The sequence below is a fragment of the Parasteatoda tepidariorum genome, chromosome 7 (assembly GCF_982258835.1).
Source record: "Parasteatoda tepidariorum strain Cologne lab strain chromosome 7, Ptep-v5.0, whole genome shotgun sequence".
In the NCBI taxonomy this organism is placed as follows: domain Eukaryota; kingdom Metazoa; phylum Arthropoda; class Arachnida; order Araneae; family Theridiidae; genus Parasteatoda; species Parasteatoda tepidariorum.
The window spans coordinates 112,154,666-112,165,643 of record NC_141761.1 but is presented as its reverse complement, the minus strand read 5'-3'; the positions used below and the strand labels follow the sequence as shown (position 1 = coordinate 112,165,643).

The 10,978-nt window shown below is 28.3% G+C and overlaps 1 protein-coding gene across 1 annotated transcript; it reads right to left on the bottom strand.

Annotated features, from left to right (window-relative positions):
* Positions 1-695: 695 nt before the first annotated feature.
* LOC147807394 (uncharacterized) lies at positions 696-9,406 on the bottom strand. Its single transcript, XM_087168485.1, has 2 exons — positions 3,827-9,406; positions 696-987 (listed from the first exon to the last, which is right to left on the bottom strand). Exon 1 carries the CDS (start codon positions 8,141-8,143, stop codon positions 6,818-6,820), a length of 1,326 nt encoding a protein of 441 aa, XP_087024611.1. The 5' UTR covers positions 8,144-9,406; the 3' UTR covers positions 696-987; positions 3,827-6,817.
* Positions 9,407-10,978: the final 1,572 nt, after the last annotated feature.

Below are 10,978 nucleotides of genomic sequence, written 5' to 3'. Positions count from 1 at the left end.
TAAACAATAGTCAGAAAGAAAAGTATTTTTGAAATAGTTAAAAATTATGTGATTATCTAGCTTTAAATCATAATGTTTGAAGAACAATTAATCCCGTTGACTTTAAATCAATTTAAATTTAGAAGAAGAAAAAAAAAACAGAACTATTCATTGAAAGATTTTTTGAGTTGAAAATTACTTTCATTGAATATCTGGAACAAAAATAAAAGGAAATCCATTAAGAAGGGAAATCCAAAGTAGTTTAGAAAAGTAATTACAGTAAACAATGATAAATTACTTTAACTAGATTTGACGAGAAATAAAATTAAATGAATCATTTACTGAAAATATTTTAAAAAAAAGATTGATGATCCTGTAAAGATATTTAATGCTTTCCATTTGAACGATTAAAATCTTTCTACTTGATAGATTAACTATTATTAGATAAATGGTAGTAAAAGTATTTATCTTTTTTTTCTTGAGAAACTAAATTAAAATAAAATATGATAATTAATTTTAAGCTTGTATATTCTAAATGTAGTACATAAAGAAAATATAAGAAATCAGTATAATCCCTATCACGTTTTTCTTACCTGAGGTTTTGCTTGTTTAGGGTTGAAAGTTTTGTGTGTTTTGTAAGTGTGCAGTTCTTTTGTCTTCATAACTAGATTATAAAATTTTCTAGTTATAGCCCTTTTATATTTATGGCGGAAATGGAATTTTCAAGAACTTTATTTATAAATTTTATTATATTGGTATAGTATTATATTGGTATAGTATCTATACTATATAAATAAACTTTTTTTATATTGAACATGCAGTAAATGGTGACTGGTGCACGTTAAATCTGTCGAGTCTCAAAGTCCTCCTTGTTCCCACAACAAATCAATACCTCTGGGGGTACTGATTCGGGAGTTCCCTTGTCTTTTGGATTAGTTCAAAATTGCAAGGCTACGGAGTGGAACATTAGTGGTCGTAAACCCAAAAATTGCATCGGCTGTTCAACGACTGTAATAAAATAAAATATTAAATAACAACAGCTCTGTAGAATAGTTTGTTAATATTAAATAACAACAGCTCTGTAGAATAGTTTGTTAATTTTAAATAACAACAGCTCTGTAGAATAGTTTGTTAATATTAAATAACAACAGCTCTGTAGAATAGTTTGTTAATATTAAATAACAACAGCTCTGTAGAATAGTTTGTTAATATTAAATAACAACAGCTCTGTAGAATAGTTTGTTAATATTAAATAACAACAGCTCTGTAGAATAGTTTGTTAATATTAAATAAATGATCCCAAGTGACTAAAGCGGAAAGATTTTACTTGATATAAAACTTCATTCACTTCAATAACATACAAAGCGGAAATAACCCGCGATATTTTTCAAGGGTTAAAAAATTATTATTGCTCTCTTAATTTTCCTATTTTTGGTATGCAATTTTACGTTTTACATTTCAAATCTTTCACGTTGGCAAGTTTTGAAAAAGGATACCTATTTTTGAGCGCTCGAAACTTTCTACTGTTATTTTCGATTTGTATGCTTTAGAAGTGGAGGGAGGTTTTTTTCAGGTAATATTTTGTTAATATGAACACGGACAATTACGTGAAGGGGAGAAATAATGAAATGTACTTAAAAATAAAATTATTTTTAGGAATATCGAATGTATGAAACAATAAAATTTTATTCGTTAATGAAGCACAGAGAAAAAATTTCTGTCATTATAACAATTGAAATGGGAAACATTTCTGTTGCATTGAGTTTTTGTCTTTTTAAAAAAATCATTTTAAATGTTGTGTTTTACTTCTGTCCAAATCTATTTTACCCTCTCTCTATCTCTACCTATATCTATCTCTATTGCTTTCGACATTGACTCATATAGATATTAATTGAGGTAAAGATATTTTCCTACTACAATGTATTAATTTTCATTACTTAAGGGGCCAAATTCGTGTGAAATAATTCACAAGAAAAAACACCTCCAATCGCAATACTTCTCTAACAAATAGGAATTTGGAGAAAATCAAGTCCTTTAACCCATTTTATTAAATGTGGTATTGTTTTCATTGAAATATCCTTACATTACATTAAGACATACAAAAAAAAATTTAAAAAAAATAATATTTTCAAAAAAAATTCTTAAAAAAAATCATATTTTTTTTAAGAAATAAAATGGTGTAAATCAATGGACTAACCATTTAGTTGAATGCTAGTTTTTTATGAAATTTGTTTCAATCGTTTTTTTTTTAATTTACTGACTTGCAACTTTAATCCATCATTAGATATATAATGAATTTCATAAGGACTAATTAAACATTTTCAAAAAATTTCATTTGTCAGTAACCGTTTTAAGTTAAAAAAAACTTGAATAGTTTAAAAATTTCTCTACAGAAAGTGTTTACTCTAATTGAATAACTAATAATTTATGAATGTTTTTAGGACCGTAGACAATAGCAGAAAAATAAATTTAGTGAAAAAGATATGTCACAGTGTTCGCAAAAAAATATTTATTTAAATGGTTCGTTTGGACACCTATGGCCAAATATGGGTTAAGCACATTTAGTTTCAATTCTGTAGATTCACGTGCATGAAGCAAAGCTGCTCGTCTGGTATTTTATAGAATGGTTGAATATGATATTGATAATTCTTCAAACGTATGCCTACTATTTGCATTATTAAAATTCTTCTACTAAATTAATAAACTATTCTTAGATAAATATGGCATTAAAACTACTTATTTTCTATTGTTGAGCAGAATAAACTCAAAATTCAATAATTAGCTCTCTTTATAGTCCAAATGTAGTTTAAAAGGGACAAAAAAGTCAGTCAAATGATTTTTCTGATATAATGTCTGATAACTTTATTTAAGTTTGTTTAAGGTTTAGCTGTACTTGTTTTGTTAATGATTAAATTTGTTTTGATTTTTATTCATAAGTTATTGGAGGCATTTCAAATATAATAAACAAAATAAACATTGTAACAACTTAATTCGTAAATTTTTCAATTTTTGTTACACAAATTTCTTTGCACATTAAGATGTTATGCTTGTAAAGGTTTCAAGCAACATTTTTCTTTACAATGTGGGTTTAAACTCATTTTGAATTTTTAGGGCGTTTTTCATTGCTTCGCGTGTAAAGTTAAATTAAGTTCTTACAAACTATGAATTTTTTTCGTAAGCTTCAGTTTTTATTACTTGAGGTCACGATAACTTAAAATATTAACAACTTGTACGTGAATAACGTATGTTCCATTGTTAATTGAATTTTTTTGTGTCTATTTCAAAACTTTTGCTTTTGTAAAATGTTAAAATCATATTTTAAATAATAACTTGAGTAATTATTTAATCTAAAAAACTGCAATCGGATAAAAATAACAGTAAGAAACTCCATCTTACAGTAGAAAAATTATACTGCACTTTTTACAGTAATATTTAATTAAAGTGACCCTGTAATTTTACGGTATCTGTTAGTATTAAAATTATGATACTGTCCCAGGCCAAATTATTAGATGCACTACAAGATTATATATATATATATATATATATATATATATATATATATATATATATATATATATATATATATATATATATATATATATATAACATAAAAAGCTTCTATTAATCTTTTTATGTTATTTTCTCTGCTATAAGACTTCATCCTAATTAGTTATTCAAATCGAAACAGTTACTCATACTTTTAAAACACCACATCCTGTTCCTAAATCTATTTTTGGCTCAAATATGAATAATTATAAATAAAGACATTTTTCCCTTTAATCTTCGTGGGAATCACTCTTTTCTCTAAATAGAGACATGTTCTGATTTTTGCCAAAATTTTCCCTACCCAAAAGACTGGTCGCCGGTGGAGTTAACTTCACTTTTCGCTCATCATCTATTTGAAAATGATCTAAATAAATAATTTTGCTTTCACTAAAATCCTGTGTCTGTTTTCCTGCTGAGTCCGACTGCATCATTTTACATATATATATAGTTTCCTGAAAGAAAAAAATAAGTTTGAATTTGAAATATTTTTATAATACTTATTCATATTCAATTTAAGAAGAAAAAAAGACAGAAAACTATAGAGAACACAAAATAATAAAAAATTTTAAGGATATTTCTAATCGAGAAGAAATATTTTCCCTTAAATTGAGACAGTTCAAGAATATTTCTCAATTGAACAGAAAATATATCTACGATAACATCAATATCAAAACTAATTCTAATCTTTTAATCAAATATATAAGTATAAAAAATAGAATGTATCTTAAAATTCAGAAGAGAAAAAATATTTTAACTTAGAAAAACATTTTCAAAATTCTTGTAATGTGCCATATTAAATTTAGGAAAGAGTTCAAAATATTAGAAGAATTATTTTTAGAAAGCATAAAATAATAAAGAATTTGAAGATAAGTTTTTTTGTAATAAATGGGAACCATAATCGAAAAGAAATATTTTCTGTTAAACTGCGATATTTTTTTTTAAAAAATAAAAAAAGAAAGTAACATCTAAAACAGTTTTATTTTCACATTTCAAAACTGAATTCGATTTCAACTTAAAATGAGTTATCGCTTTCAGTTTTTGCAAAAAGTAAAGAAAAATATATGGCATCTAACTAATCGATCGTTTTCACAAATGAACAGAAACTGTAAAGACAAAAAAAAGCAATACATTATATTTTATTTTTACCATTCTTTCATCTCCACTTCCTTAAAATTATTTTTACAAGGGATTTTTTTTTATTAATAAGAGTAGAAAAAGAGAGAAAATTACTTAACAAGAAACTTAGGTGAAACTGCTGGGAATATTTTTCATACTGAAATATAAATGGGTGCCAAAGAGACTACTTAAAAATTAAATGAATTATTTGAAACAGAACTCTTGTAAGAGACGTTTGTTTTAACTCTTGTAAAAGACGAAAGAATTAATATTATTTCAGAAAGAATAACCTTAGTTTTTACACAAAAAATTACTACTATATTAGAATGGGTAAGAAAATAACACGTATTACACAAATTATTTAAAATTGTATGAATAATTTCAGAAATATCAAAGTTGAAACATAAACTAGGACACGGTCTTTGAAACGTTTCTTGGGTGCAATTGTTAAAACATTTTTAGGGTGCAGTCATTTAAACAATTCTAGGGATTTCTAGGGTACAGTCTTTGAAACATTTTTCAGATTCCATCGTTGAATTATTTCTGGAAAATCAAAATTATTCTCCAAATACTATTTACTACAAGACAACTAACTACAATTGATTTCTTTGTGATTAACATCTACTTTTCTTTCGCATGTGACGTACATGTACTGTGCGTAAAAAAATAAACGGATCACCCTGAATAACTTTTGATCTAATGATTTGATCCTCGCGTTCTATGAATCAAGCTTAATGGTTTAAAGGGGGTAGCCTTAAATATGCTAATTAATTAGTGCAGACGGTATTTTAAGTTACGAAATGAGGTACAAAATGTACATTTTCTGTATAAATATATGCATATTTTTCGACGGATTTGGATTTCTCAACTCCAAAATTAAGGGGTAGCCACAATCTGGGAAATAGGATCCTAATAGTTTCGTCAGGAGAAAGGTCCAAAGCTTGGACCCCTTAATGTTAATTTTACTTTTTTACGTATTTTGCCAAATCTCGAGAAATTTTTAAGCGAATTAAGGCGGCACGGTACTAAAAATAATTTTTTCTAAATTTAAACTTCAAGACTAAAAATTTTAAAAGAATACCAATATAGAAGTACTAAATAAACATTCTGAGGCAAAAATTTTTTTTATAAGGCACAGTTATTTAAATTATTTTAAAAAAATCAATTTTTTTTTTAAATTTTAAAAACCTTAAGGCTTTTTTAAAAATTGAAATTTTTCAGTTCTTTTTTTTTTAAATTATTCATTAAATCTTGTAGTATTAGTGATTGTATGGATTTTGATATCAAATTCATAGATTTTTTTTAAAAAAGTTTTATTTAAAAAAATACATTAAAAATGTCAAAAAATAAGAAATGTCGACTTTAAAATTCTGGCGGAAAAAATCTATCAGTCAGAAAGCTTATCCCATACAAATTTTTGTTTAACACACTTTTTTAAATGTTCATACAAAATTTCAAAGCTCTAAGTTAATTTTTGAAAAAGCCTTAGCATTTTGAATACATTAAAGTGCTCTAAAACGTAAAGCTGAGAAAAAGACATTTAAAGTTCTGCAACAAGGAAAAATCTTATTTAAAGCAATTACATGTTCTAAATCAATATAAATATTTATTCATTATATGTTTACAAGTACCCAAAAATTTTTTGAAAGCATTGAGTTAATTTTTAAAAAAGTTTTAGCACTTCGAGTACAGCATAGTACCACATAATTAAAAGCCGAGAAAGAAGATATCATGGTTTTTTACTAGTAAAAGCACTTTTTAATATCTTTTTCAATCTAATTTTTTTGGTTATATTGTAGTTATAAGTGGTTCACACAGAATTCAATGTTCGAAATAAAATAATATAGTGGTTTTCCAATTTTTTTTTATAACATAGTATGTCGAAAAGAAATTAAAGCCAGATATTCAACTTGTTTACAAATTGCTATAAATGATCTAAGCAATATAAAATGTGTTAAGGAAATTTTAAACAAACTAATTGTAAAAAATATTTAAAAACTGCAACAATTATAGTAGGTACATAAATTATTACATCCACAAATAGAGGCACAAACAAAAATTGAATTTACTGGACAATTTTTTGAACGAGAAATGATGAGCTCTACTCATTCCTTTTTTTTCTAGAATACATTGTACAATACAATACATTTCTACAATACAAGTAATAAGAAATGGCTTAAAAATGCCCTGCCTTGTAGGAAACACCTTCGCTTTTCCTTGTGGCCCTTTCTCTTTGGATTCGGGCCCGCTTAATCTTTTGCTGAGCCACAATGTACGCAGCAGTCTTTTTCTTATTTCGAAAATAGCACCGTCTGTAGTCTTTGAAATTTGCTAAGGACATGGCAGAATTATTCATCGGTACATTGTTGACCATCGCTAGCTGTTTGTATGCATTTAGAGTTCCGACATTAAATTCACACACTGCTTCACACACAGCTATTTTTACGCGCTCGAGAGAAGCGGAATAGTCTTTCGAACATTTTTTCCATATAATGCTGTGAAGAGTTTCATTTTGATTCTGCGTTGAGCATCTTACACATCTTTTAAGAAGCTCATCAGATGCTAATCGCTGGTATATTGGCATCATTTTTTCTAAGTGCATCTGACAGATAGGTGTTTTTACATGCTGTGCATGGGATCCTGGTGTTTCCCCTTTTGCCAGTGCAGCTTGGAAAAAACACCACGAATTTTCGCCTTGTGGACATTTTTGGTGTTGTGGCTTGGCATCTGTTGATATATTATGATACAATGTGGCATATATTGCAGTTTTCATATCAGTCAAGTTTCCTTTATTGTTGCGTATGGCGTTTGCATAATAACGTGTAAGTTTTTTTATTGTATCTTGTTTCAAGCTTCCTTTTTTTTTCCCTCCAAGGGTCACACCTTTGGCTTTCCATTCTTCAACAAGTTTTCGTAAAGCTGTACCAAGTCTTTTACTCACATGATTGATGCATTCTTCTTTAGAAATTTTAATGTTAGCACCATAAATATTATTCTTGCAAAGTTCATTATAGGCTTTCGAATCCCCGTCTGAAAGAACTGTTGTGTATCGAAAGCCGTTCTCCTCTGAACGTTTCCATAATCTTAACGCTGCTGCTACCTCCATCGAGCCAGATGATCCCTTGTGATTAATACTACATGATTCTGCATGGCCCTCATACCATATATGAAACTCTGCTGAACTTTCACCAAGTGTAATTTTTGAGTGTTCACACTGAGAGCATTTTTTGGACATAATTTCAAAATCTAAAACAAATCCTGTTAATAGATCGACAACACATCCCACTCCAATTTGAGATGAGTGGCCCCTAGTCAGCCAACTTCCATCATATGAAACTCCAATGTTAGCAGGTTCATCACTATCTTCAAAACCATACTCTTTTCGCACATCACAATGTATCTTTTTCAACAAATTGTTCGTGAATGAATATATTGTTTTACCCAATTCGGTTTTTATTCTAGTAAATGTTCTACTAGACATCAATTGCATATTCATATGCATGCACAATGTTTCCAATGCAGAAAATCCAAGTCCAAGACTCAGAATTCCTTGCACAAATCTAATATTTACATCATGTGCATTAGATGAGTTTTCAGAAGATTGCTGTTTTTGAATATTCTCCAGGGGTCTGTCCAGACATTTTGTGAAAGGTCCGTTTTTCGTGAAATTGTGAAAAAAATTACTCACATTCTTTCAACCAGGGTCCGCTTTTATGAATTTGTGAAAATAGGGTCCGTTATTGCAAAAAAAAATTTTTTCAAGGAGTTTTTAAATTGTGAAGACATACAAGATTATTCTCAACACTGTAAAATTATAATTAAAAAAATTAAATTTTAAAAAAATAAACAACAATTGCTGCTTCTAAATTAGAGATGCAACATACAAATATTTGGTATTTAGCCTTTACTGCTGAACGCAGAATATTCATTTCGGACGAATAATGGAAGAATCGTCTGCCGAAGACAAAACTTAATTCGTTTACATCCATCTTTCTTGTTTTCTGCCCTGGAAAGGGTTTATTCTATTAACAAAATAATAATGAAGATAAACAAATTTGTGAAGGGTCCGATTAAAAGAAAAATCATTTTGTGAAGGGTCCGTTTTTAAGAAAAATATTTTGTGAAGGGTCCGTTTTTAAGTTAAAATATTTTGTGAAGGGTCCGTTTTTATGAAAAGATATTTTGTGAAGGGTCCGTTAACGGACCCAAATTTCTTCTAAACAGACCCCTGTTCTCAGATACTTTTCTTGAACTGTTTATTTTGTTGAAATTGTCACAGCTTTCACAAACTACTTTCACTTCATGACAAAATCCACTTTGTTTTCCCAAAACAAGCTTTAGTGATGAATTTTGGCACACATCACATAAAAGTTTATCAAACAATTTGCCTACCTGATTAATATCAACAAGAATGTATTGAGGACAATCCAAATTTTGTTCATTATAATTTGCAGAAATTGTCACACTATTTGCAATCGAAACTCTCAATGTAGTGTTATTTTCAGACAGAGAACTTACAGAATTTTCAGTTTTGCATTTTTTCCAACGTTGTAGAATGCTTTGTTGATGAGCATGGCATGCTCGTTTCTTTCGAGGCATTTTGACAAGGGTAAATTAACGGAAAAACAAATTGATAACAAAATAATTAACGAGAATAAGTAACAAATAACAAATAATTAACAAGTGGTCTTGAAAAAGTCCGTTTTTATAGAAAAATATAGAAGGGTAGAATTAGAACGCTCAAAATCAAAACAATCACTAAGATGTGGACATATTATAAGAAGAGTATCTCTTTAGAAATCAATTAGCTTATAGCTTACTTCTACTATCATAAGAACTTAGCTTTTATCGATTATTATTCTACAACGCTAATTTATTTTATGTTTTTGTTGCTGAAAACTCGCGCGTTGAATGTTTGTTTACATTGAACCACGCCCACTTTGACAGCTGCCAAGTGACAGTAATGAGTAAAAAAGGCTATAACTTCTTTGAAAATCATCGTATCGCTCTGAAATTTTGTACAGGTATATAAAAATGTTCAAACATTAAAAAAATGTAATAAAAAAAATATCGATATTTTGGTCGAAAATGAGGTACTGTGCCGCCTTAAAAAACACTTGCACACAGTCATAAAATCAATTTAGGCCAAAAAAAATTTCGTGCAAAATATAACTTTTAGTGAGTATTTACTATGTTTTATTAGTTAATTTCATAGCAATCAAAAAAAAGTTTGAATTGGTACACAATCAATTTTTCTCATAATTTTGAAGAATGTATTTTTTACATGGCAAATACAAAATTTGAGTAAAATCAATCGAATTATTCCAGCGAAGTTAAATTTTAAAAATTGACTTTTTAAAAAATCGATATCTCAGAAAATATTTGACCGATTTGTCTCACATTTTGTATTTCCCCATATAAAATTGCATTCTTTAAAATTATGTAAAAAATTGTATACTTTGCATTTCAACAATTTTTCGAACATTATTAAGTAAAATAATAAAAAGTAATAAAAAGTTATTTTATGAATGGGATTCTCTTTTTATAGACAAATTTCAAAATTGTGTGCAAAAAATTTTCTATTCACTTAAAAAGTTCTCGAGATATAGCATGAAACGCAAATGGTAAAATTAACATTAAGGTGTCCAAATTTAGGAGTGCTCTCCTGACCTAACTATTTGGACCATATTTCCCAGATTGCGGCTGTATTTTGTGCGTCAGAAATCCGAATCCATCAACAACAAAAAAGTATGCTTATTCAGAAAAAAGTACGCTTCTTTGTCTGATTTCGTATCTTAAAATATCGTCCGCACTTATTATTAATTAACATATTTGAGGTCACCTCTTCGGCCATTGAGTCCCAGAAAGGGAACATCCGATTATTAAATCAAAAGTTATTCAGGGTGGTCCTTTTTTTCTGGGGGGGGGGGGGGCACTGTGCGTCAGATTTGATTTAAATATGATTTGTAAGAAATTGTTAAAAATATATTTGTATTGTGTTCACAATACAAATATATTAGTGGTTAAAAAATGAAAATATTATGCAGATTATTTAAACATTAAATATTTTGAATACAATATTAACCTCTTTTATGACATAGATTTGTAAAGGCTTTTCAAATAAAAATTATTTTGTGAACTAAAACATAACTAATGTCAAAGCCAAAGAAGCAATGGTATTTTAACAGAGAGCATTTTTACGATTTAACCCATGCATTTAGATGAATCTTCTTCAAAGCCTGAATGCCATCATACCCTTAACTTAACTCAAGACATCTGGCACTTTTCCCTTCGTTTTGACGTGCCAAAGCAAATGCAATTTGATCGCTAAGGGAAC

Excerpts from the sequence above, each read along its gene's own strand:
- LOC147807394 (XM_087168485.1), bottom strand. The coding sequence starts at position 8,143 with ATGCATATGAATATGCAATTGATGTCTAGTAGAACATTTACTAGAATA.